The sequence below is a fragment of the Dermochelys coriacea genome, chromosome 5, assembly GCF_009764565.3.
Source record: "Dermochelys coriacea isolate rDerCor1 chromosome 5, rDerCor1.pri.v4, whole genome shotgun sequence".
Taxonomy (NCBI): Eukaryota; Metazoa; Chordata; order Testudines; family Dermochelyidae; genus Dermochelys; species Dermochelys coriacea.
The window spans coordinates 15,786,665-15,812,601 of NC_050072.1; the positions used below are offsets into that span (position 1 = coordinate 15,786,665).

At 41.5% G+C, this 25,937-nt stretch overlaps 1 protein-coding gene across 3 annotated transcripts in view; it reads right to left on the bottom strand.

The window, feature by feature from the left end:
• The window catches only part of DYM (dymeclin), a 389,914-nt gene that overhangs the window by 340,062 nt on the left and 23,915 nt on the right, over positions 1-25,937 (bottom strand). For all 3 annotated transcript variants that reach the window (XR_006281709.1, XM_038401598.2, XM_043515244.1), the window contains exons 2-3: positions 25,283-25,354; positions 21,192-21,381 (exon numbers count right to left, since the gene is read on the bottom strand). Coding sequence is in view for 2 of the 3 variants with exons in the window: in XM_038401598.2 (XP_038257526.1) it covers positions 21,192-21,331 (140 nt within the window). In the remaining variant the exon portion in view is untranslated. The remainder of the gene's footprint in view (positions 1-21,191; positions 21,382-25,282; positions 25,355-25,937) is intronic.

Sequence of the window (25,937 nt, forward strand, 5' to 3'; positions counted from 1 at the left end):
TGCTGTTTAGTTAATGAATGAATATGAAGACGGAAACTTATCATAAGCATGGATCCTTTCATTAATCCACAGTGTAGCAGTGTTAGACTTCAAACCGTTTTCAAATACTGATGAACAAACGAGAGAATATTTTTCAAGGAGTAAAGCTCATGTAATGGATTGATCACAGACCGCAGTTCAAGAATTCCAATCCCCCTTCCCTGCCAAAAAAATCTCCCCATAAAATAACGGCAGCCTTATTGTCAGGTAGGACTTTTTTCAAAAAAGTATTTATGATTTGAGGTATAAGGTTCAATGTATGCTTAAAGTCATGTAGTTCAAAAGATTACTCACCCAGACATGAGAACAAATTTGAGAAGTAACTTATGAACCAGAATCACAAAAGTAATATACACTCTACCTACCTATCAAGTATGTTTGAAGGAATAATTCATCAAATACAGGTGAGGTTTTTCGTAGGAGTGGGTGGGTGAAATTCTGTGGCCTGCGCTGTGCAGGAGGTCGGACTAGATGATCAGAATGGTCCCTTCTGACCTTAGTATCTATGAATCCCAGAAAGATGTGTTTTATACACACAGAAGAACAATCAAAGAGCCCTCAACTTTATCAGGTAAACTTTTGAGAGTCCCTGTACATTCGTCACAGAATGAAAGGAACCTAAGCTAGACTCCATCACTTTTCACAAAGCGATCACTCTATATTTGATCTATCAGTCCTCATCCTCAAAGGAAACCTGCACAATACCATTTTCAAAAGATTATCTTAAATTCAAACTTTACTAGACACTAAAAATCACGGACTGAATAGACACACTGGATTTATGGTTTATTACAAACAATCACTAACAACCCTCCCGCCAACTACTCCCCCACACTCCTTTCTTCCCTATGACTGGAGGGGTGTAAATGGGCCACTTCAACTTGAATGGTCCCTTGAAATGTGTGTTAACCACTTATGCTAAACAATCTGTTCCAAATTGCATTTAGCTGTAACTTTTTGAGGCTATCTGTATACTGCCTACCTTATAGTGGCCCGGCACCGTGTAGCCACTCGTTGCTGGCAGGAGAGAGATCTCCTGTTGGCAAAATAAAACCACTCCCAGCGAGGCACATTTTGTCAAAACTTTTGTCGGTCAGGGTGTTTGGGTTTTTTTTCACACCCCTGACCGAAAAAAGTTTTAATGACGAAAGTGCAGTGTAGAGATAGTCTGAGGCTACATCTACACTACAGCACTTACAGCAGCACAGCTGCGCCACTGTAGCATTTGTGGTGGAGACGCTTTAAGCCAAAAGGAGAGAGCTCTCCCGTCAGCTTAATAAACTCCTGCCACCAAGAGAGGCGGTAGCTATGTCAGCAGAAGAAGCTGCCTACAGCAATGCTTACGTCACTATAACTTATGTTGCTCAGGGGCGTGTGGTTTAATCACATAAGTACAACTTCATGAAAAAACTCGCACAGATACAGACAGACATCATCTTCCTCTCCAAATGCAAACAGATGGACATCATACCGAAAGGACTGAAGGTAAAAAATCCATTACAATCTACATACCACACAGACTATGCTGACAGCTTGTGCCACACACTCTCAAAGAAACTGCGGAACCACCTGATCAACATCCTCTACAGCAAACAGGGAAAGATTAAGAATGAGCTCTCAAAACTGGATACTCTCATAAAGAACCAACCTTCCACACAAACTTCCTCGTGGCTGGACTTTACAAAAACTAGACAAGCCATTTACAAAACACACTTTGCTTCTCTACAAAAGAAAAAGGACACTAAGCTATCTAAACTACTATATGCCACAAGGGGCCACAACAATGGTTCCCGTAACCCACCCAGCAATATTGTTAATCTATCCAACTATACTCTTAGCCCAGCAGAAGAATCTGTCCTATCTCGGGGCCTCTCCTTTTGCCCCTCCACCCCCACGAACATGATACAGTTCTGTGGTGACCTAGAATCCTATTTTTGACGTCTCAGACTCAAGGAATATTTCCAACACACCTCTGACCAACATATTAACCCACAGAGACCTTCCTGCCAACACTACAAAAAGAAGGATTCTGGGTGGACTCCTCCTGAAGGTCGAAACAGCAGCCTGGATTTCTACATAGACTGCTTCCGCCGACGTGCACGAGCTGAAATTGTGGAAAAGCAGCATCGCTTACCCCATAACCTCAGCCATGCAGAACACAGTGCCATCCACAGCCTCAGAAACAACTCTGACATCATAATCAAAAAGGCTGACAAAGGAGGTGCTGTCGTCATCATGAATAGGTCGGAGTATGAACAAGAGCCTACTAGGCAGCTCTCCAACACCACTTTCTACAAGCCATTACCCTCTGATCCCACTGAGAGTTACCAAAAGAAACTACAGCATTTGCTCAAGAAACTCCCTGAAAAAGCACAAGAACAAATCCGCACAGACACACCCCTGGAGCCCCGACCTGGGGTATTCTATCTGCTACCCAAGATCCATAAACCTAGAAATCCTGGACGCCCCATCATCTCAGGCATTGGCACCCTGACAGCAGGATTGTCTGGCTATGTAGACTCCCTCCTCAGGCCCTTCGTTACCAGCACTCCCAGCTATCTTCGAGACACCACCGATTTCCTGAGGAAACTACAGTCCATTGGTGATCTTCCTAAAAACACCATCCTAGCCACTATGGATGTAGAAGCCCTCTACACCAACATTCCACACAAAGATGGACTACGAGCCGTCAGGAACAGTATCCCCGATACTGTCACGGCTAACCTGGTGGCTGAACTTTGTGACTTTGTCCTGACCCATAACTATTTCACATTTGGTGACAATGTATACCTTCAAATCAGCGGCACTGCGATGGGTACCCGCATGGCCCCACAGTAGGCCAACATTTTTATGGCTGACTTAGAACAACGCTTCCTCAGCTCTCGTCCCCTAATGCCCCTACTCTACTTGCGCTACATTGATGACATCTTCATCATCTGGACCCATGGAAAAGAAGCTCTTGAGGAATTCCACCATGATTTCAACAATTTCCATCCCACCATCAACCTCAGCCTGGACCAGTCCACACAAGAGATCCACTTCCTGGACACTACGGTGCTAAGAAGCGATGGTCACATAAACACCACCCTATATCGGAAACCTACTGACCGCTATTCCTACCTACATGCCTCTAGCTTTCATCCAGATCATACCACTCGATCCATTGTCTACAGCCAAGCGCTACGATATAACCGCATTTGCTCCAACCCCTCAGACAGAGACAAACACCTACAAGATCTCTATCATGCATTCCTACAACTACAATACCCACCTGCTGAAGTGAAGAAACAGATTGACAGAGCCAGAAGAGTACCCAGAAGTCACCTACTACAGGACAGGCCCAACAAAGAAAACAACAGAACGCCACTAGCCATCACCTTCAGCCCCCAACTAAAACCTCTCCAACGCATCATCAAGGATCTACAACCTATCCTGAAGGACGACCCATCACTCTCACAGATCTTGGGAGACAGGCCAGTCCTTGCTTACAGACAGCCCCCCAATCTGAAGCAAATACTCACCAGCAACCACACGCCACACAACAGAACCACTAACCCAGGAACCTATCCTTGCAACAAAGCCCGTTGCCAACTCTGTCCACATATCTATTCAGGGGACACCATCATAGGGCCTAATCACATAAGCCACACTATCAGAGCTCGTTCACCTGCGCATCTACCAATGTGATCTATGCCATCATGTGCCAGCAATGCCCCTCTGCCATGTACATTGGCCAAACTGGACAGTCTCTATGTAAAAGAATGAATGGACACAAATCAGACGTCAAGAATTATAACATTCAAAAACCAGTTGGAGAACACTTCAATCTCTCTGGTCACTCGATCACAGACCTAAGAGTGGCTATCCTTCAACAAAAAAGCTTCAAAAACAGACTCCAACGAGAGACTGCTGAATTGGAATTAATTTGCAAACTGGATACAATTAACTTAGGCTTGAATAGAGACTGGGAATGGATGAGTCATTACACAAAGTAAAACTATTTCCCCATGGTATTTCTCCCTCCCACCCCACCCCCCACTGTTCCTCTGATATTCTTGTTAACTGCTGGAATTAGCCTACCTTGCTTGTCACCATGAAAGGTTTTCCTCCTCCTCCTCCTCCCCCCCCCCCCCCCCCCCCCCCGCTGCTGGTGATGGCTTATCTTAAGTGATCACTCTCCTTACAGTGTGTATGATAAACCCATTGTTTCATGTTCTCTGTGTGTGTGTGTATATAAATCTCTCCTCTGCTTTTTCCACCAAATACATCCGATGAAGTGAGCTGTAGCTCACGAAAGCTTATGCTCTAATAAATTTGTTAGTTTCTAAGGTGCCACGGGTACTCCTTTTCTTTTTGCGAATACAGACTAACACGGCTGCTACTCTGAAACAAGTTACAATGTAATTTATACCAAAGTAACCTGTAGTGTAGACAAGGTCTGAGTAAGTTTCCCAGACCAGAAGATGAACTCTGTGTAAGCTCCAAAGTTTGTCTCTCTCACCAACGGAAGTTGGTCCAATAAAAGATATTACCTCACCCACCTCGTCTCACTAATAACCTGGGACCGACACAGCTACAACAACATTGCATGCACCATCATTGTTGGATTACTCTCCACAGACTATTCTCAAACAATCATTAAATTAAACTGAAATCAGTGATGCTATTAAACTGGATATGAATATTTTTCTAGGTTAATTTTTGAAATATTTATTTACATCTTCATTGAAGAATATTGTCCTAGAGACACTTTTTCATTCTTGTTTTACCAAGTTACATCCTTATTATTAAACATTTTATGGAAAAAAAAACCCAATAGATTATTTTAAACAATATTTGATCACTGCTCTACATAATGAACTACCACACTAGAAACAGTAGCTTCAGTCTGCACTTCCAACATTTCTAGGCCAAAGGAATCCCTGGTGAATGGAGCCTTCAGGTAGAGTGTTTGCAGTTACTACATGTTCAAGAGATAAGGATCAAGGAAAGAAGGTCTACCGGTGAAAGTCTTATAAATCCCCCAGTAGAAGCAGGAGTTACTTAAACAACTACCTCAAAGTCAGGGTATCAAAGTCATAAATGCAAGGTGAAGAAATTCTCAATTAATTCTTATTTCATTCTGATTAACATTATTACATTGGCTAATATAAATAGATGGAAGTCCATTGTATGGTTACAATAAGTGTTAACTCTGTACTGAAGAGGAGGAAGAGGAAAACAATACACACATTAATCATTAACAAGTTGTATATTTTACTCTAGCATGACAGGTCAGTTAATTATGTGCCTGAATTTTTACTAAGCCAGACAGCCTCCACAGGTTGAGGGCAGCCACAAGAGAATAGACACTGCTTAGAGCAAGTACCAATATTACCAGTCAAGTAGGCTTTGGGGGGAGAGCACTGAGGCTTGTGATTCCGAAGTACATGCTGTGCCAATATTCATGCACTGTTCTCAGCCAGCCTTGCTCAAGAAGAGTTTCCTATCACTAGTAATGAGCAAATAGCAGCATGAACAACGACCACTGCTCTTTCAAAGTATTGCTAAGAAGAGACAAGGTGGGTGTCTTTCACTGGACAAACTTCTGTGAGCGAAAGCTTTCTCTCACCAACTGAAGGTGGTCCAATTACCTTTGGAAAGTGCCTTTGGACCTTCCAGTGGTTTTGATTTTACCAAGTTGTGAACACTTTCCAGGTGGGGGAGGGGAGAGGAATAATTTATTTGCACAGTACTTTATTTTTAAAAAACAGTACCAGCACTTTAAACAATATTCAAAACAAATGTAGACTGATTTATACATGCTTGTGAAGCTAATTTAGCAATGCACTGAACATGCAAAAACACACTCTTATTCACCACACAACTTACCACTGCATACATTTTGGGTTTTTTGAGGGGCGGGGGGAAGCATTAATTTAATATGTTCACATACAAAGCAGAAGTCACTTGAGAAACATTATAGCAAGGAAAGGTCAACCTTTCACAACTCATAAGTGAGAGTGCAGTGGAACTCCAGAGCAGATGATGAGTAGAGCTGGACAATGTTTTTTTGATGAAACGAATTTGCTGAAATGCAAAATTTTGTATCGACCACAACGTTTCATGAATTTGGGTCAGTTTTGGCAATTAAGTTTGGTATAAAAAAAAAAAAAATCAGAAAGGTTGAAATGGTTTGTGACAGACTGACAATATCCTGATCAAACCCTATGGAATTAAGATAAAGTTTACTGAGTTACGTTAAACCTTACTGAATTAGGGTCAATACCTTTGGGGTCCGTTGTACTCAAAATGCAATTGTGTTTATGTTATTGTGGCATTGTCTGTATCTTTTCTAGTAGGAGGGGGATGCTAATATATTTCCTCTGTTCAGCCCTTTGACGCCACCTCCCTGCAGAGGTAAGTAACTAGTCCAAACTGCTTTCTACAGTGACCAATAGATAAAGAAAGGATTTTTGGATAAATAGCCAAATTGATTTTAAACTGGCTCAGGGCCTTCTTCCTGAACCAGCCAACAAACAAGACGTCTAGTCCATCAAGGGCTCCAATTCTTAGCGAAGTAAGATGGATGAATTCGCCTACTGAGGCCCCAGAAGACTGGGTGCTTGTTTTGAGCTAAAGCTGTGATGAGCTGGTGAAGGAAACCCTTTGGGTAGAATGTTGAAGGACTGCTCCTGCCAGAGCCAATGTCAGAGGTGGAGTGATGTCTAGTAAGCTTATTAGCAAGTGTAGGTTCTTTTATTAATGTTTTCTCTGTAATGCTTTTTTACCTTAAGAATAAAGTAGACTTGCAGAGGAAATACTATGTGGAAACTTATAACTATGGTAATTGCACTGTTAACTGTTGCTGAGGAGGAAAGCAAAGCAGGCCCACTTAGGCAGTCTGACTTTCCTGGTGAATTCACAGTACAATCAAGAAGCTGTGCAGCCTAGAAATACTCTGGACAGAAGGAGGTAAGACAGGTCACCACCCAAGAGAGGTGACAACCAGAAGAGCCAGAAGACTGAGAGTAGGTGCCCTTGATGGACTATAGAGGCAGAATATAGGGGCAGCAGCCTTGAACTGTGACCTGGTTCATTTTTTCATTTCTGAAATGACACATTTTAATATTTCTGGCTAGATTAACAAAGCCTGAGGTGCCATTCACAAAACCAAGGAGGAGGATAAGGACCCCCTTGTATCCAATGGCTAAGTGGTTAGAGCACTCATCCAGGATGTGGGTGACCCAGGGTCTAAACCCTCTTTTGCCTAATGTGAGGCAGGGACTTGAACTCTTGTCTCCCACTTCTCAGGTGAGTGCCCTAACCACAGGCTATAGGAATATATTCTAGGTGAGCCTCAATCTCTCCTGTGGAAGCTGCTCCACTTGGTATAAACAATTAAATACTCATTCAGCCAGAGAGTGAGAGAATGACTATAGCCTGGTAGTTCGGGCACTAATCAGGGAGGGAGGACAGCCAAGTTCCAGTCCTTCCTCCCACTTCCTGGGCTAGTGCCCTAACCACTGGGCTACTGGGTTAATGGTGGGTAGGAGACAACCACCCCTTATGAAATGTGCCCATATCCCTTGTGAATCTCACCCTTTGTTTCCAAATTTCCTTAACTTTTATTAAAACCGGTTTAAAAGGCCCCAACATGATTTTATTAATTTTTCAGAACTGCCAGTGAACCAAACAAATCCGTTGTTTGCTCACTCTTGTTATGAACCATTATCCAAATTGATTTCAGAGTAGCAGCCGTGTTAGTCTGTATTCGCAAAAAGAAAAGGAGTACTTGTGGCACCTTAGAGACTAACAAATTTATTTGAGCATAAGCTTTCGTGAGCTCACGAAAGCTTATGCTCAAATAAATTTGTTAGTCTCTAAGGTGCCACAAGTACTCCTTTTCTTTTTATCCAGATTGAGTGACTCTTGTATTACGTTAATCCCTATTCACACACAGTATTTTCTTTGGACAATCCAGAATTTTGTTTTGCTTTGCTGAACTTGCATTTTAATCTGTTAGCACCTGATCTTATATTTATGTTGGGACTTTATTTTGTGTTTCTATTTCTGTAATCACTTCTTATAGCACAAGGAGTTTCTTCCATTGATGAGTAATCTCCCATAAGAAACAACATTTTTAAAAAGCAAAGATTGGGGAGAAGACCAAGATAGGCAGTTTATTCGCCAAAATTGATGGTTAACATTCCTTGTATAGTTTTATATTCAGCTTGGTCTCATCTCTAGTTTAATATTAGTAGAGGGCCAGATTCTGCTCTCAATTATTACAGCATAATTCCAGACCAGAATCCTATTAAAATCAATGCATTTAATCTACAGTAGCTCCAGTTCATTTCAACTCAGTTATGTTGGATTTATACCAAAGTAACTGGCCCAGATTCTGGCCCAGAGACTTCAGCAAAAGTATCACAGTAACAAAGACTGAGTGAAAGTTGCTGCCTGACAACATGAAAAGGTTCACAGGATAAAATATTCTTCTTTTGAGAAGCCACTCTCCTTTTAATTTAATGACGTCAAACCATTAGAAATAGAATCTCTACTTTAAAAAAAAAATCACTGTGGCTCAAAGCATCAGTCAGAATACCACCCATACAAGTTGCAGTTACACACATGCTACAACATTGCCGAGTCTTCGTAAGGCATAAATAAGACCCAAACTGTAGTACACAACCACCCCGGGGGGGAAAGGGGAGTGTCAGAAGAGAGGAGGAGAGGAAGCTTTCCTGACAGCTTTTTCCCTTATGCAGTGTTGTTGTAGCCGCCTTGGTCCTTTTTCCCTTGACTAAGCAAAGCTTTTCCCTTGCCATCATTCACAAAACAGAGAAGAATCAGTCCATTCACTAAATTCATACTGTGGGAATGCTAACTTTAATGGACTATTCATAAGAAAGACATCGAATGAAAAGCTGCATATAATTTATTGTACCAATTTTAAAAATGCACCATATTAAGGCAACATAAAAGCTGTTCATTTTATGTCTTTCCATTAAAGAATCATGCACACTATTCTTCAACCAGCCATTTCTAAAACTCAAGGGAAAGAACAAAGTGGAACGGTAAATATTAAGCATATGATTTTCAGCAAGTTCTGCTTTAATTAGTTCTGTTTTAGTTTTCCATCATGAAAGCATTGTAACTAACAACAGTCCTCAGAATGAGATCACATTCCCCTCAGCAATGCACTGCTCTGCCTGATTTGAGAGCAAGGCTCACACATCACATGTCATGTCCCCTGGCTCTGGGCCTAAAACCAGGCAAAGCTAGATAAAGGCCTACAGATTGTTAACAGTTCTTCTGCATACAAAAACATTATTTAGGCTGATAAGTCAAGCAACTGAAAGTTAGGAAATGCCAAATTTATAGCTGCATGTGTAACCTTAATTCAGCCCCCCTGTGTGTCCATCCTGTGAACTGAATGAGCCAGGAATCCGGTAGGAAAAACATCACATGTAGATCATGTAATTAAAGACTATCATGATGTATATGGACAAGGCGACTGAAACTAGGGGAATTTCATGGGATAAAGAAAAGGCACTTCTGTAGCCTGAGGAGAGTCTGCCTGATGAATACCCACAGCCTGACTGCAAACAGAGGTATTAGAGCTCCTCAAAAATAAGGATGTAGAATCGGGAAGGGCGGCCAGCACGTCCCTTGGCCCGCACCGCTTCCCCCAGGCAGCGGGAGCCGTGATTAGCCGAACCTGTGGACGCAGCAGGTAAACAAACCAGCCTGGCCCGCCACAGGCTTTCCCTGAACAAGCAACAGACCGGCTTTGAGAACCACTGAGCTAGAGGACTAAACTTAAAAAGCCAAAGCTAACATGACATATACGTCCTCATAGGAGATGGCATCCACCTTAACTTTGTAAGAGCTTGCTCAATTTAATCCAACACCACTTATGAAAACTATCCCCTTGAAGAGTCACCATCAGTTACCCCAACTTAGCATTGATATGGTTTTCATTAAAACCTGAAAACTAGCATCTACTGATAAACCATCCAATTCTGCAAGAGACTACAAAGAGGTATAATTCTAGAATTAACTAAAAAAAATTCTGCCATGTTTGACAAGTGACAAACCTGACCCCTTCAAGCCATTGTTTAAAATGACTGATCCATAGATTCATAGATACTAAGGTCAGAAGGGACCACTCTGATCATCTAGTCCGACCTCCTGCACAGCGCAGGCCACAGAATGTCACCCACCACTCCTATGAAAAACCTCACCCATGTCTGAGCTATTGAAGTCCTCAAATCATGGTTCAAAACTTCAAGGAGCAGAGAAGCCTCCCTCCAGTCAACCATGCCCCATGCTACAGAGGAAGGCGAAAAACCTCCAGGGCCTCTCCAATCTGCCCTGGAGGAAAATTCCTTCCCGACCCCAAATATGGCAATCAGCTAAACCCTGAGCATATGGGCAAGATTCACCAGATACCCAGGAAAGAATTTTCTATAGTAACTCAGATCCCATCCATCTAATATCCCATCTCAGGGGATTTGGCCTATTTACCCTGAATATTTAAAGATCAGTTACTTACCAAAATCCCATTATCCCATCATACCATCTCCTCCATAAACTTATCGAGTAGAATCTTAAAACCAGATAGATCTTTTGCCCCCACTGCTTCCCTTGGAAGGTTATTCCAAAACTTCACTCCTCTGATGGTTAAAAACCTTCGTCTGATTTCAAGTCTAAACTTCCTGGTGGCCAGTTTATACCCATTTGTTCTTGTGTCCACATTGGTGCTGAGCTTAAATAATTCCTCTCCCTCTCCTATATTCATCCCTCTGATATATTTATAGAGAGAAATCATATCTCCCCTCAACCTTCTTTTAGTTAGGCTAAACAAGCCAAGCTCCTTAAGTCTCCTTTCATAAGACAAGTTTTCCATTCCTCGGATCATCCTAGTAGCCCTTCTCTGTACCTGCTCCAGTTTGAATTCATCCGTTTTAAACATGGGAGACCAGAACTGCACACAGTATTCTAGGTGAGGTCTCACCAGTGCCTTGTATAATGGTACTAAAACCTCCTTATCCCTACTGGAAATGCCTCTCCTGATGCATCCCAAAACCGCATTAGCTTTTTTCACAGCCATATCACATTGGCAGCTCATAGTCATCCTATGATCAACCAATACTCCAAGGTCCTTCTCCTCTTCCGTTACTTCTAATTGATGCGTCCCCAGCTTATAACTAAAATTCTTGTTATTAATCCCTAAATGCATAACCTTACACTTCTCACTATTAAATTTCATCCTATTACTATTACTCCAGTTTACAAGGTCATCCAGATCCACCTGTATAATATCCCGATCCTTCTCCGAATTGGCAATACCTCCCAGCTTTGTATCATCTGCAAACTTTATTAGCACACTCCCACTTTTTGTGCCAAGGCCAGTAACAAAAAGATTAAATAAGATTGGTCCCAAAACCGATCCCTGAGGAACTCCACTGGTAACCTCCCTCCAACCTGACAGTTCGCCTTTCAGTAGGACCCGTTGCAGTCTCCCCTTTAACCAATTCCTTATCCACCTTCTGATGTTCATATTGATCCCCATCTTCTCCAATTTAACTAATAATTCCCCATGTGGCACGGTATCAAATGCCTTACTGAAATCTAGGTAAATTAGATCCACTGCATTTCCTTTATCTAAAAAATCTGTTACTTTTTCAAAAAAGGAGATTAGGTTGGTTTGGCACGATCTACCTTTTGTAAAACCATGTTGTATTTTGTCCCATTTACCATTGACTTCAATGTCCTTAACTAATTTCTCCTTCAAAATTTTTTCCAGGACCTTGCATACTACAGATGTCAAACTAACTGGCCTGTAGTTACCTGGATCACTTTTTTTTCCTTTCTTAAAAATAGGAACTATATTAGCAATTCTCCAATCATTCGGTACTATTCCTGAGTTTACAGATTCATTAAAAATTCTTGCTAATGGGCTTGCAATTTCAGGTGCCAATTCCTTTAATATTCTTGGATGAAGATTATCTGGGCCCCCCGATTTAGTCCCATTAAGCTGTTTCAGTTTCGCTTCTACCTCTGATATGGTAATATCTACCTCTATATCCTCCTTCCCATTTGTCATGCTACCATTGTCCCCAAGATCCTCTTTAGCCTTATTAAAGACTGAGGCAAAGTATTTGTTTAGATATTGGGCCATGCCTAGATTATCTTTAACCTCCGCTCCATCCTCAGTGTTAAGCGGCCCCACTTCTTCCTTCTTAGTTTTCTTCTTATTTATATGGCTATAGAACCTTTTACTATTGGTTTTAATTCCCTTTGCAAGGTCCAACTCTACTCGACTTTTAGCCTCTCTGACTTTATCCCTACATCTTCTGACCTCAATTAGGTAGGTTTCCTTGCTGATCCCTCCCATCTTCCACTCCCTGTATGCTTTCTGCTTCTTCATAATCACCTCTCTAAGATGCTTGCTCATCCAGCTTGGTCTACAACTCCTTCCTATGAATTTTTTCCCCTTTCTTGGGATACAGGCTTCCGATAGCTTCTGCAGTTTTGATTTAAAGTAATCCCAGGCCTCAACTGCCTTTAGATCCATAAGTTCTTCAGTCCAATCCACTTCCCTAACTAATTGCCTTAATTTTTGAAAGTCAGCCCTTTTGAAATCAAAAACCCTAGTTGCAGATTTATTTTTGTTAATCCTTCCATTTAGTTTGAACTGAATTAGCTCATGATCACTTGAGCCAAGATTGTCCCCTACAACCATTTCTTCTATGAGGTCCTCGCTACTCACCAAAATTAAATCTAAAATGGCATCCCCTCTAGTCGGTTCAGCAACTACTTGTTGAAGGAATCCATCAGCTATCGCATCTAGGAAAATCTGAGCCCTATTATTATTACTAGCACTGGTCCTCCAGTCTATATCTGGGAAGTTAAAGTCTCCCATGATCACGCAGTTTCCATTAGTATTTACTTTATTAAAGACATAAAAAAGGGCTCTATCCATAACCAAATTAGATCCCGGAGGTCTATAGCACACCCCAAGCACTATCATAGGAGAGGCTTTACTAGTTTTCTTCCCCAATGTAATTTTTGCCCAGACAGACTCTGTCTTATCCATTGCATCGCTTCTTATTTCTTTACATTCTAACTCATCGTTGATATACAATGCTACTCCACCCCCTTTACCTTTGTTTCTGTCTTTCCTAAACAGCACATACCCTTCAATACCTGTAGTCCAGTCATGACTACTATTCCACCATGTTTCTGTTATCCCTATAATGTCTGGTTTCACTTCCTGCACCAGTAGCTCTAGTTCCTCCATTTTGTTACCTAGACTCCTCGCATTGGTGTATAAACATCTTAATTTTTGCTGTTTGGCCTCGCTCACATTTTGTACCCTATTAGGCACAGTCATTCTACAGCCATTATAACCTATTAGACTAGTATCCACACCGCCCTCGCTCCTTATATACATTCTCCTACCCATGGCTGTATCCTTTCTTACTTCATCTTCTTCCCTCTCAATGCTAAAATCTGTCGTGGAGATTTTCCGGACATCTCCCATCCATCTCCCCCCAATTCCTAGTTTAAAGCTCTCTTTATCAGTTGTGCCAGCCTCGATCCTAGAAGTCTATTTCCTTCCCTACTCAGATGAAGTCCATCCCGAGAGAACTGACCTCTGTCCGTGAATGCCTCCCAGTGGCCATACATCCCAAAGCCCTCCTTATAGCACCACTGCCTAAGCCATCTGTTGACAGTCATAATCTTGTCACACCTTTGTTGCCCTTCTCTAGGAACAGGAAGGATCCCGCTAAAGATCACCTGAGCCTCAATTTCCTTAAGCGTCTTCCCCAGCCTAGCATAGTCTCCCTTGACACTTTCCAGCGAGAATCTGGCTGTATCATTTGTTCCCACATGAAGGATAATTAGGGGATTCTTTCCCGCTCCCTTGAGGATCCTTTTCAACCTCAGGTCTACATCCCTTATCTTAGCACCCGGAAGACAGCACACCCTTCTATTCTCAGGATCAGCTCTAGTTACAGGCCTGTCTATTCTTCTCAATAAAGAGTCCCCGATCACATAGACCTGCCTTTTCCTGGTGACAGTGCTATCCCTGGGGTGAACAGGAATAGCCATATTTAATATCCCCTGTAATAAAGCATGGTTAACACCTGATTTCTTAACAAGGTTGACCTTGCTTTTTTACAATGAGTATTGAACTCTTATTTTGCTCATGTGAGCAAAGATCATCCAGCTCAGCCACTGGTTCAAGGTGGTATGCAGGGAGCAATGTTTGACACCATTTGTAAAACAGTAAAACTTCTTAGGCACAGCTTAATTAGAAACATTCATGTTTTCTCCTAATTATTAAGCCACATAGAAGACAGTACTATGTCTCTAAAAATACATATCTATTCCAGTTGTCATGCAAGAGCACCATCTGGTGTTCAGTACACTGAATTCTTCACACCAGTTTTCATTCCTGATCTTGAACACTCCAGATTTTTATACAGAACCAAAACATTTATAGGGCCTGATACTGTGAAACTCACTCAAGTAAAGGTTGCTGAATAGACCCAAGAGACAGACTTTCCTCAAGACAAAAAAACAACCCAAACATTTCTCCATCAATCAGTATACTGTTTAATATTTTCAAAATATTAAACAATACACTAAAAAGCCACAATATAATTTTAACACTATGTACATAGCCCTTAATACTTAGAAAACAAGTATCCTTTTCCTCAGTCAATTGCACCAAGAAAGTACAGAAGTGAGTTTGTCACAACTTTATTCTTCCTTCTCACTATGCTTCCCGCCTACCAAACCCTTATGATCATCTACAAGCAAACCAACCCCTTCATATCCCTCCTTTAGATCCTCTATTAGGCTCCTGAATATTCCCCCATCCAACCCTCCTCTCCCCAGAAGACAGAACATTCCCTTATCTTTCTAGGTAAGAGCCTAATAACAAGCCTCCAGGATGTTAATTACCTCCATTTTTCTCATCTGAACATCCACTTGCAGACCAGCTCCCACATACCAAATACCTTTTGAGATGATCCATCTCCCAGTTGGCTGAACTGTCACCTACACCCATGCATGAGGCTCAATCCACCTGCTAACTGTAAGAAACCCTACTGAAAATTCCAAATAGGCACCCCGTACCTGTCTTATACCCAGTCCTTGGAACATCAAGTTTACAGCCACCTAAAAGCTACGGTAAATAAAGGTTGGACTGATGTAACATCATATCCATATTTTACTAAAGTTTCTAACATAATATCTTCCCATCTTTATTCAGTCTGTCATTCATGTTTAAAATTTAAGATTTTAAGATTAGCAAAACTCTCTCTACAATTCACTTGAAAAATAGCTCCTTATTAAAGAAGTATTTTTAAAATGACAGAAAACATTAGTCCAGAATGGATACAGCACATGTTTTCAGTGAAAACATGTAAAAGCTAAATGTGTCATCTTAGACTGCAGACCGTTTGGTGCACTCAGCATAGCCAATAAAATAGTTTGGATGTAGCTGCTTCAGATCACTAAAGAATGCATGACTTCTTTGTAGCAGACAATGCTTCCACTAATTAAGAGAGAGCCTGCTATCTTCAAGCTCAGAAACAGAGAAATCAGGGACAGAGCAATGCTTGACAAGACCAAGTCAAGTGAAGGGCCCTTTGGGTGACCAGGAGAGTTGAGCCAGGTCGAATGAAGAGGTGAGGACAAGGAAACGTGCAACTACAGGGAGCTGGATGGGTCATCAACATGGAAGTTACAGAGAATATGCACGTGAGATTGTGATGCGAGGAAGAGAGAGACAGGAACCAAAAACAAGAGGATCAGTGGGCAGAGCTGAGTGGACAAAAGATGACAGCAACATGGAGAGGTACGAAAGACGAGTCAGAGGCAGTGCTGTTCAAGAGGAGGAAGGGGTTGGAAGCAGCAAGTCCAATCCAATACAGGCAATGTGAGAGAAGAACAGGCCTTCGTAAGAAGGAAGCTGTAGAGGCAATGTCAGACAAAACAAAAGGGATCCAGGTCTCTGAGAGTCAGGAACTCGAGGGAGAAAGATGACATCATGGATAATGGAGATCTCTTTAGAGATGAGCAGGCATTCCAGAGACAGCAAGAGAAAGGGAAAAGAAAGTGGGAAGATGAGCATGGGGTTAGGAATGGTGACATGAGGGGGAAGGATGGTGATGAGGAAAGGGGTGGGAGGTGGAAAGGGTGGAGTTGTGGCAAATGTCATCAGCGGTAAGGAGGTGGATGCTGAGAAGGCTGTGAATGTGGAATCTGGATTTGAGCTGGTGAGAGAAGTGTAGATAGAACTCTTGGGAATTTTAGTGGGATGATGATAACAAGGATGGAGAAAATGGAGCCCGTGGGAGGGGATGGAGGAGGAGGGCAGATGCAATGATGCAGAAGATGGGTATAGTGAGAGCCTTGGTTAAGTGGCAGATGGACAAAGTTACCCCAAAAAAGTTCGGAAAATGCTGCACAAATTCCCACTACCAGGTAGCTAGACTGTATTACCCCAGAAACGGTGGAAGAGGCGGTCCGGCTGCACGATTGTTCTGTGAGGCTGGCACATAGCTTTCAGGCCCTCCTCTCACCCTTAAAGTGACATAAAGTAAGACACCTTCAAGGAGAATCTAGACCACATGCATCCTATGTTGAGTACATCGTTATTAAAATCTTCCAAGAAGAATAACCAAATTTATGACAGTGCACTAATAATCTACCCAGATTAATCATTACTGAGGAAAAAGCAAGAACATAAACATGGCCATACTGGGTCAGACCAATGGTCCATCTAGCTCAGTATCCTGTCTTCCAACAGTGGCCAATGCCAGGTGCCCCAGAGGGAATGAACAGAACAGGTAATCATCAAGTGATCCATCCCGTCGCCCATTCCCAGCTTCTAGCAAACAGAAGCTAGGGACATTATCCCTGCCCATCCTGGCTAACAGCCACTGATGGATCTATCCATTAATTTATCTAGTTCTTTTTTAACCCTGTTATAGTCTTGGCCTTCACAACATCCTCTGGCAAAGAGTTCCACAGCTTGACTGTGTATTGTGTGAAGAAATACTTCCTTTTGTTTCTTTTAAACCTGTCTATTAATTTCATTTGGTGCTCTCTAGTTCTTGTGTTATGAGAAGGAGTAAATAACACGTCCTTCTTTACTTTCTCCACACCGGTCATGATTTTATAGACCTCTATTATGTCACCCCTCAATCATCTCCTTTCCAAGCTGAAAAGTCCCAGTATTATTAAGCTCTCCTTTTTGGAAGCTGTTCCATACCCCAAATCATTCCCCCTCCCTTTTCTGTACCTTTTCAAATTCCAATACATCTTTTTTGAGATGGGGAGACCAGATCTGCATGCAATATTTAAGATGTAGGCATATCATGGATTTATATAGAGGCAATATAAAATTTTTTGTCTTCTTATCTATCCCTTTCTTAATGATTCCCAACATTGTTAGATTTTTTGACTGCTGTTGCACATTGAGTGGATGTTTTCAGAAAAGTATCCACAATGAATCCAAGATCTCTTTCTTAAGTGGTAACAGCTAATTTAGACGCCACCATTTTATATGTAGAGTTGGGATTATGTTTTCCAATGTGCATTACTTTGCATTTATCAACATTGAATTTCATCTGCCATTTTGTTGCCCAGTCACCCAGTTTTGTGAGATTCCTTTGGAACTCTTCAGTCTGCTTTGGATTTAACTATCTTGAGTAGTTCTGTATTATCTGCAAATTTTGCTACCTCACTCTTTTTCCAGATCATTTATGAATATGTTGAACAGTACTGGTCCCGATACAGACACCTGGGAGACACGACTATTGACCTCTCTCCATTCTGAAAACTGACCATTTATTTTTACCCTTTGTTTCCTATCTTTTAACCAGTTACTCATCCAGGAGAAGACCTTTCCTCTTATCCCATGACAGCTTACATTGCTTAAGAGCCTTGGGTAAGGGAACTTGTCAAAGGCTTTCTGAAAATCGAAGTACACTACATCCACTGGATCCCCCTTGGCCACATTCTTGTTGACCCCCCCTTGAAAAATTCTAGTAGATTGGTGAGGCATGATTTCCCTTTACAAAAACCTTGTTTTGACTCTTCCCGGACAAACCACATTCATCTATGTGTCTGATAATTCTGTTCTTTACTATAGTTTCAATCAATTTGCCTGGTACTGAAGTTGGGCTTACCAGCCTGTAATTGCCGGGATCACCTTCGGAGCCTTTTTAAAAGATTGATATCACATTAGCTATCCTCCAGTCATTTGGTTCAGATGCTGATTTAAGTGACAGATTACATACCACAGTTAGTAGTTCTGCAATTTCACATACGAGTTCCTTCAGAACTCTTGGATGAATACCATCAGGTCCTGGTGACTTATTTCTATTTAATTTATCAATTTGTTCCGAAACCTCCTCTAATGAGACCTCAATCCGGAGCAGTTCCTCAGACTTGTCACTCAAAAAGAATGGCTCAGGTTTGGTAATTTCCTTCACATGCTCAGCTGTGAGGACTGATGCAAAGAATTCATTTAGTTTCTCTGTAATGGCCTTATCGTCCTCAAGTGCTCCTTTAGCATATCAATAGTCCAGTGGTCCCATTGGTTGCTTACCAGGTTCCTGCTTCTGATGTACTTAAAACAAAATTTTTGCTTTAAATTTTTGAGTCTTTGGCTTGCTGTTCTTCAAATTCTTTTTTGGCCTTCCTAATTATACTTTTACTTTTACACTTCAGTTGCCAGAGTTTATGCTCCTTTCTATTTTCCTCAAAAGGATTTAACTTCCACTTTTTTTAACGGCTTCTATTACTTTGTTGTTTAGCCACAGTGGCACTTTTTTTGTTCTCTCATTATGTTTTTTACTTTGGGGTGTACATTTAAATTGAGTCTCTATTATGGTGTTTTTAAAACGTTTCCATGTAGCTTGCAGGGATTTCACTTTTGGCACTGTAACTTTTAATTTCTGTTTCACCTACTTCCTCATTTTTATGTAGTTCCCCTTTCTGAAGTTAAATGCTACTGTGGTGGGCTGCATTGGTTTCCCTCCTCATCCACAAACACACAAGGATATTAAATTTTATTATATTATGGTCACTATTACCAAGCAGTTCAGCTATATTCACCTCTTGGATCAGATGCTGTGCTCCACTTAGGACTAAATCAAGAATTGCCTCTCCTCTTTTGGTTTCCAGGACTATCTGCTCCATGCCGCCATCATTTAAGGTGTTGAGAAACTTTATCTCTGCATCCCATCTCAAGGTGACATGTACCCAGTCAATATGGGGATAGTGGAAATCCCCCACTATTATTGAGTTTTTTTATTTTTATAGCCTCTCTAATCAACCTGAGGATTTCAGTCACTATCACCATCCTGGTCAGGTGGTCGGCAGTATATCCCTACTGCTATATTCTTATTATTCAAGCATGGAATTACTATCCATAGAGATTCTACGGTACAGTTTGGTTCATTTAAGGTTTTTTAATTCATTTGATTCTATGCTTTCTTTCACATATAGTGCCACTCCCCCACCCAGCACAGCCTGTTCTGTTCTTCTGATACATTTTGTACCCGGGTATTACTGTGTCCCATTGATTATCTTTATTCCACCAAGTTTCTGAGATGCCTATTACACCAATATCCTCATTTAATACAAGGCACTCAAGTTCACCCATCTTAATATTTAGACTTCCAGCATTTGTATACAAGCACAAGAAGTTTATAGAAATAAGCAGAAAAGCATGAAATAAGATTGTGTTCCACTGGACTGAGTATGACAGGAAACTGGCTTTGGTAGCTACTCAAACATCTTCTCTTCTGCAGAAGGAAGCCAGGAAAGTGTCTGATCAATGGTATGATTGAGATGGAGTTAGACAACTATATGACAAAATTTTTTATATTTGTGGAGATCTGACAATCTTTTCAGTAATTGTCATTCAAGTATTACCTGTTGCATTGGTAAAAACATGCTTAAAAATAGGCAGAAAGAAATGGAAAGACGACAAAAAGCAATTGGCCTTGTCTTGGGGGCTAAATGTGAACCCAAAGGGCTGGGTTCACTTTTAATACTACGCATCCGATGAAGTGAGCTGTAGCTCACGAAAGCTTATGCTCTAATAAATTTGTTAGTCTCTAAGGTGCCACAAGTACTCCTTTTCTTTTTACAAATACAGACTAACACGGCTGCTACTCTGAAACCTGTCATTATTTGTAGTCACTTAAAATCTCCCTCTTTGTATTTAATTACTTTTACAGTTTTATCTAATCCAGCGTGTTCAAGTTAAAGTGTCTGGGTAACTCCATTTGGGATAACAAGTTGTGTGCATATTATTCCTTTACATGAATAACAGACTCAGTTATTTATACCACCCAGGAGAGAGCTGGGCAGTATAGGACATACATCTCTGGGGGGAAATCCAGGACCGGGGCTGTGATGGGGTCACCCTACAGCATAACTAAGGCTGGTAAGAGCCTAGTTATGGCTGGCTGGCTGGAACACACACACAGACATAGCTGGGAGAGACTTACATGCTGGAGACCATTTGTGAGCAGTCCAGGTTGGAGGCTACAGCAGCAAAGCATTGTAAAGGGCTCCCCACCAGGCTACAGGACCAGGGTGATACAGCTACTCATTAGTCTGGATTATATCCTGGTATGTCACAAGAACATAAGCTATAAGGGACCCTATCCAGTAAAACTTACAGCCCAATCACCTGAGATGCTGAATATCTCAGCTCCCATTAAATTCAATGGGAGTTTAAGGGGCTCAGCAATGGCAGGATTAACCCATAACTTCATCACTGCTTTAACTTGCTAGAGCTGGAAGCTATAGGTCCTGTAAAGGGGGCACCTTCTGTTGTTCTTCAGTATTTCCAGCGACCTATTTAGACAAACAGCATTATAGACCTATTGCTGACCTTTCTTGGTTGTGAGGAGAAAGGAGCTGCAATGAGGCGGAAAAGAAGCTGCAAGAATGAGAGAATATGATAGAATGGTACTCCAACAGCCCACGCTCAGGTGAACTTTCCACATACCTATCTCCACAAAAGAGAAGAAAAATAAGTCTATTTTGCATTCAGAGTTATTAGGCACCATTGCTAATGTATTTGTCACAAATGTTCAGTCCTTCAGCAAGCATCCTCCTACCTGCTTGTTGGGGCAGTAAAGCTAAAAGAAAGCAGCTGATTCCAGAATGGGTCATTCTCAGAGACAGCTTCGGCTCCCGATAATCTTTTTAAGTACTCATTTTCTGGGAGCTCACAAATGCTGCTACTGTTTGCGCCCATTTTCTTATTTTGTAAGTTCCTTTTTAAAGCTTCATTCCTTCAACAGAAGCCTATAAAAAAAGAGAGAGAGGAAATATTTAAACCCTAGTAACAGGAATACACATCTTTGGCACATATAAGGGATATACAGAACTTACCAAACTAGAAACCAATAAATCTTTAGTTCCATAACTACAACAGTTGCTGAAAAGACACCAAACTGAAGAGCACAGGAGAAGGCTGGAATAGTTTACTTTCAACAGTTTAGGACAGTAAGATATAGTTAATATCCAAATTAAAAAAAATTGATCGGCATACATTCCAGGCCTTCTCCACTGAATTCTTCATTAGCTGTGGTCAGAGAGAGAACACATTGACACAACAGCTGTAAGCAAAAGGGAAAGTAGCAGGAAATTTACAATATAAGCAGGCACATTAGTTAGACTGCTATTCAAAAATTTAGCATTTTCAAAGTCGTGCACAGATACTCAGAGTACACCTACACTGCACACTACTGGCAGAGATGTATAGTGCAGCAATGAAAAGCAATCTGTGTTCACATTGCACTGTGTAACTACCCATGTCAGTGAAAGTCTCTAGCACTGGGGAGGTGGCAGAGGATGGCTTCAGCAGCAGCCTGCTGCAGAAGCCTTTCACTGTGGCGAGGAAAGGATCTGGAAAGGGGGGATGGGGTAGTCAAACTGGGAAAGGCTAAAACTTTCCCCACTGCTTCGTCCCTACCAGAGCCTTTCCCCACTGCCAGAATCTTTTCCTGCTCCAGCTACAGGGAGTCAGCAGAGAGGCAGTTGGACACTACATTGCTAAAAATAGCAATGTTGACAGGGAGGCACAGCTTGGGCAAGTAGAGAGCTGTGTAGGATATGTACTCGAGTACATACCCACACCCTTCCGGGGTGTCTTTACCTACCTAAGCCATGCCTCACAGTCTACACTGCTGTTTATACCTGTGCTAGGGGATATACATACGCACAACGCATCACCAAAAGCAGCATGCAATGTAGACGAACCCTTGGGTATGCGACTGCCATTGGCAAGAATGGGAATCAAGCAACTAAATTCCTGTGAACCACTGATGGTTTCCCCCTTCTCTATATTCAAAACCACATCAAGGTCACAGATATTATCACTTCTAGGCGAATAATTTAAATCTAGAGCAGGTGACGAGCCTCCTAATGTCATTAGTGTCTCATAGCTATTCGCTGACCTATGTGAAATGAGTTGGTAGTCCCAATCCAGTTGTTAGTGGAAAGGTCTAAGACCAAATGTTCATGAAGAATTAACTCATTTTCAGAGGTGATACTTGCAGAACTAGGTAGCAGCACACAGTAGGTTATATGGGGAAATAATCACATTATCAATGGCTGTGCTGTACCTGTTCTGTGTATTCTTCCAGACTGTCAATTATGCTTTCCCATTTTTACAAACGTTAACTAATTAATCCACTAGAGGAGTAAGAAACTAGCCAAGTGCAACTGAACCTTAGAAGCCCTTGAGGAATTCCACCATGATTTCAACAATTTCCATCCCACCATCAACTTCAGCCTGGACCAGTCCACACAAGAGATCCACTTCCTGGACACTACGGTGCTAAGAAGCGATGGTCACATAAACACCACCCTATATCGGAAACCTACTGACCGCTACTCCTACCTACATGCCTCTAGCTTTCATCCAGATCATACCACTCGATCCATTGTCTACAGCCAAGCTCTACGATATAACCGCATTTGCTCCAACCCCTCAGACAGAGACAAACACCTACAAGATCTCTATCATGCATTCCTACAACTACAATACCCACCTGCTGAAGTGAAGAAACAGATTGACAGAGCCAGAAGAGTACCCAGAAGTCACCTACTACAGGACAGGCCCAAGAAAGAAAACAACAGAACGCCACTAGCCATCACCTTCAGCCCCCAACTAAAACCTCTCCAACGCATCATCAAGGATCTACAACCTATCCTGAAGGACGACCCATCACTCTCACAGATCCTGGGAGACAGGCCAGTCTTGCTTACAGACAGCCCCCCAATCTGAAGCAAATACTCACCAGCAACCACACACCACACAACAGAACCACTAACCCAGGAACCTATCCTTGCAACAAAGCCCGTTGCCAACTCTGTCCACATATCTATTCAGGGGATATCATCATAGGGCCTAATCACATCAGCCACACTATCATAGGCTCGTTCACCTGTGCATCTACCAATGTGATATATGCCATCATGTGCCAGCAATGCCCCTCTGCCATGTACGTTGGCCAAACTGGACAGTCTCTACGTAAAAGAATGAATGGACACAAATCAGACGTCAAGAATTATAACATTCAAAAACCAGTTGGAGAACACTTCAATCTCTCTGGTCACTCGATTACAGACCTAAGAGTGGCTATCCTTCAACAAAAAAGCTTCAAAAACAGACTCCAACGAGAGACTGCTGAATTGGAATTAATTTGCAAACTGGATACAATTAACTTAGGCTTGAATAGAGACTGGGAATGGATGAGTCATTACACAAAGTAAAACTATTTCCCCATGTTATTTCTCCCCCCCACCCCACCCCCCACTGTTCCTCTGATATTCTTGTTAACTGCTGGAATTAGCCTACCTTGCTTGTCACCATGAAAGGTTTTTCTCCTCCTCCTCCTCCCCCCCCCCCCCCCCGCTGGTGATGGCTTATCTTAAGTGATCACTCTCCTTACAGTGTGTATGATAAAACCCATTGTTTCATGTTCTCTGTGTGTGTATATAAATCTCTCCTCTGTTTTTTCCACCAAATGCATCCGATGAAGTGAGCTGTAGCTCACAAAAGCTTATGCTCTAATAAATTTGTTAGTCTCTAAGGTGCCACAAGTACTGCTTTTCTTTTTTTGAACCTTAGAAGAAGATATTTGGATTAAAAAGGAGACCTAATAAAACTAACCTCACTAATCAGTCAGAACTCCAGACCATCCAAGCTGCAGCACTTAACAAAATGCCCCACCCCTCTATAGATATACACATACATACACACACACACACACACACACACACACACACACACACACACACACACACACACACACCATTTTCACCTTATTTCCATCTTGAATTTGTCTAGCTTCAGCTTCTAGCTATTGTATCTTGTTATACTTTTGGCTGATACATTGAAGAGCCAGCCAATTATCAAATTTCTGTTCCCCGTGTAGGTACTTAAATGACTGAGTCACCTCTTAATCTTCTCTTTGTTAAGCTAAACAGATTGCTATCCTTGGGTCCATCACTAGAAGGCATGTTTTCCAATCCTTCAGTCATTCTTGTGGCCCTTCTGTTAACCCTCTCCAGTCTACTCAGATCCTTCTTGAACTGTGGACACCAGATCTGGACACCGTCGCGGCCACACCAATACCAATCTGAATTTGAGTCTAGGCTCAAATGTAGGCTGTATAATTCCAACATGAAGGCTGTATCTAGCCTCTGAGCCATGTGTTTTGACACAATTGTATTAGCATATTTAACATATACTGATTATAAACTAACATTCAATCTAATGCAATACTGAATCAGCACTCTCACACTAGGCTTGCACTTCTACTCAGAGACCTACAAGAATTCAGTCGACTAATGATGGCAAGACTGAGGAACAGCTGATTATTATACATTAGGTGGAAAAGTTCAGGTATGTATGTAAAGATTGCATGTAAATTGTATATTTTTGACTATATCTCTTACAACTGAAGTGGTGGAAGAAGGGTAAGGGCAGAGAAAGTATTCCATGTTTGTACATCACCTAGAACAACAGTTCCACATTCCTGATTGGAGCCTCTGGGCAATACTGTTATTAATCAGAGACTAACTTTTCACATTTGAAGTGGCTGCCAAACATAGTAAATTAATAAGTGCTAGCTTTAGTTAAAATGCTGAAATGTTGATTTACTTCTGTTTCTACGTAATAAGAAGAGTTTCTTACCTTTGGAACTCGAAGATTGCCAGAATGAGCCAAACGGATGCTCTTTTCCTTTAAACAAGGTAGATTAGAGCACTACAAAAAATGAGAAAATAAAAGATATCTATATAATACTGTGTATTCAGCATTAATCTAAGACATCAAAGTATTGATTCACTAAGTGAGCATATTGGTACTCTGAGAATTATACTTTATAGAGCACATTTCATCTGGAAACATTATGCAGTTAATGAATAACCATTCTATATTCACTAGTGCATTCTATTTGATCATATAATCGTAATGCAAACCTTGCCATCAAGTTAGTGGCAGGCTGCAATACAAAGAATTCCCCAGGCAGCTGAAGGCCCAGAAGAGCATTTAAAAGTCTCTGTTCAGACATTCATATTTTCTTTCACATTATCATACTCATCCAGTATGACCATATCATCTCACTCTGAATTCCTTGTGATTATTCGTATTGCAATAGCACCCAGATGCCTTGATCAAGATCCATTGTGTTAGGTACTACACAAATATGGCCCATATCCCAAACACCTGACAAGAGTAGGCTCACAGAATAGTCCAGTTGACCGTCTTCATTTAACTACTCAGGTGCACAGTTACATGTGTAAGTGCTTGCAGAATCAGGGCCTAAGTTTATAGTTCACTGGCTCTC